This window comes from Manacus vitellinus, unplaced genomic scaffold (genome assembly GCF_001715985.3).
Source record: "Manacus vitellinus isolate BGI_N305 unplaced genomic scaffold, ASM171598v3 scaffold_120_pilon, whole genome shotgun sequence".
Classification (NCBI taxonomy): Eukaryota; Metazoa; Chordata; class Aves; order Passeriformes; family Pipridae; genus Manacus; species Manacus vitellinus.
The window spans coordinates 150127-151992 of record NW_021938898.1 but is presented as its reverse complement, the minus strand read 5'-3'; the positions used below and the strand labels follow the sequence as shown (position 1 = coordinate 151992).

General features: G+C 51.9%; 1 protein-coding gene across 1 annotated transcript in view; it reads right to left on the bottom strand.

The window, feature by feature from the left end:
* Positions 1-272: 272 nt before the first annotated feature.
* The window catches only part of PCGF2 (polycomb group ring finger 2), a 16375-nt gene continuing 14781 nt past the window's right edge, over positions 273-1866 (bottom strand). The window contains exon 7 of the mRNA XM_029965857.1: positions 273-414. Coding sequence (XP_029821717.1) covers positions 273-414 — 142 coding nt within the window. The remainder of the gene's footprint in view (positions 415-1866) is intronic.

Here is a 1866-nt window from a genome sequence, read left to right as displayed (position 1 = left end):
CTTGAAAGCAGCTGCTACAGAGAGCAAATATATTCAGCAAATTAGGGCTAAAATGCTAAATTTCGGGGCTGCCCCCTCAGCCCTGAAGTGCCTGGTTTTGTGTGGTGGCTGCACACACACACAGAGCTGGACCTGCCATCCCTCAGATCCTTGGGATTTGGGAGCAGACGTTCCTCAGCACTGGTTTGGGCGAGCAGGAGTGTCAGCCTGGGCTCTGCCACCTCCCTTTGTCCAAGGAGGGGGAGGATTTTTATTTCATTTCTCCCTTTTTGTTACTCCGAGATCCCAAATTCCTGTTGCCACGTTGTTGCCCCCGTGGTGCCCGTCACCTCCAGCCCGAGATAAAACCCCAAGGCCCCGAGGTCGTGCCCAGACTTGGTCAGATTCTTCCAAAATTCAGCCACATTCCACCCCCTGGAATCAGAAACGTGCCAGGACCAGGGAGAGAGGGATGGGAAGGAGGGGAGGCTTTTGGGATCAGTCCCTTGTGCAGCCAGTTGTGGTACAGTGCACTGATCTCCCAAAACACCCAGAATCCCTCCTGGAATCCCCCCAGATTTGGGATTTATCCCACTGGGCAACAGCAGGAGACACACAGGGGGTCAGTGAGAGGCACTTATTGAGTGAGGAGGCTGAGAGGTGCTGGCTGGGGCTCTGCACCACTCCTGGGAGGATATTTGGGAACCCAGGCGTTGGAAGAGGTTGGAAATCAAGGAATTGGGTGTTTGTTTTTTTTTTTAGGCAGACTCACTGTTAAATCAGGGAGGGCTGAGCTGTGCAGCATCCCTCACCCCTGCTCAGTGGTGGCAGCAATTGGAATATGATCCCCCCCAATTGGAATATGTTCCTGGGACAGGGTGGGATGAGTTGGGAGAAGGCGAGGGGGATAAGAGACATAAAGCACTTACACACATCTCTCCAGCACCTTCCAAAGGCTCCCAATCCCTGGGAACTGTCACCTCAACCTGTCCCAGAGCCAAAAGTCCCTTTGGCAGCTTGAGGGGAGAGGGGAGGGGAGAAGGGGGGCACTGCTGGAAGGTCGCCAGTTGTATCCCTGTGGAAAAAAAAAAGAGGGAGAGAAGGAGAAAGGAAAAAGAAAAGCTAAAGATTATCTGTGTTTCAGTTGCACTGGGGTACGTTTCTTTACCCGTTTTGATGCTGATGTCTCATTTAGTATGTTGCATGTGTCTTTTTTTTTGGATTTGTTTTTGGGGTTTTTTTAATTAAATAAAAGAGAAAAATGTGTATATTTTTGGCAATTTAAGGTAATGTAGCTAAGATATATTTTTTTCACGCTGCTTGACTGTTCTTTATTATAATAAATAATATTAATATTAATATCAAAGAGTTTTTTAATGCAAAAAGGGGCAAATTTAAGGAAAATAGAGGCTGTGGGATGAATTCCCTGAAAGGTGCTGGGTGCTGCTTTCCATAGGGAAAGTGTGGCAGCATCGGGAGCAAGGGATGCTCTCGGGATGCAGGAGTGGGATCCCCGGGAGGGTTCACTTTGGGAATGAGAGGAGACCAGGGCGAGGGAGGAGCAGTTGATGGAAAGGTTTCCTCCCCAAAAAACCAGGGATAACCCACAGTGAGGGCCCAAAACCACTCGCTGACCTCACGAGCATCCAGCAGCTCCCCAGTCCTCCCCTCTCCCAAGGGTTTGTTCCTTGGAAGCACCAAAGCCAAGGTGCCCCCCGTTCTCCCGGGGGAAGCTGAGGCACGGGGAGGGCTCGGGAGCCGGGGATCCTGATCCTTCTTGCCCGGGAAAGGGACCGGGATCAGGACCGGGGATCGGGATCGGGGGCTGGGTTTGGGCACCGACACCGCGTAAAAAGGATCGGGCACCGGGAGCGGGCACCGGGACCG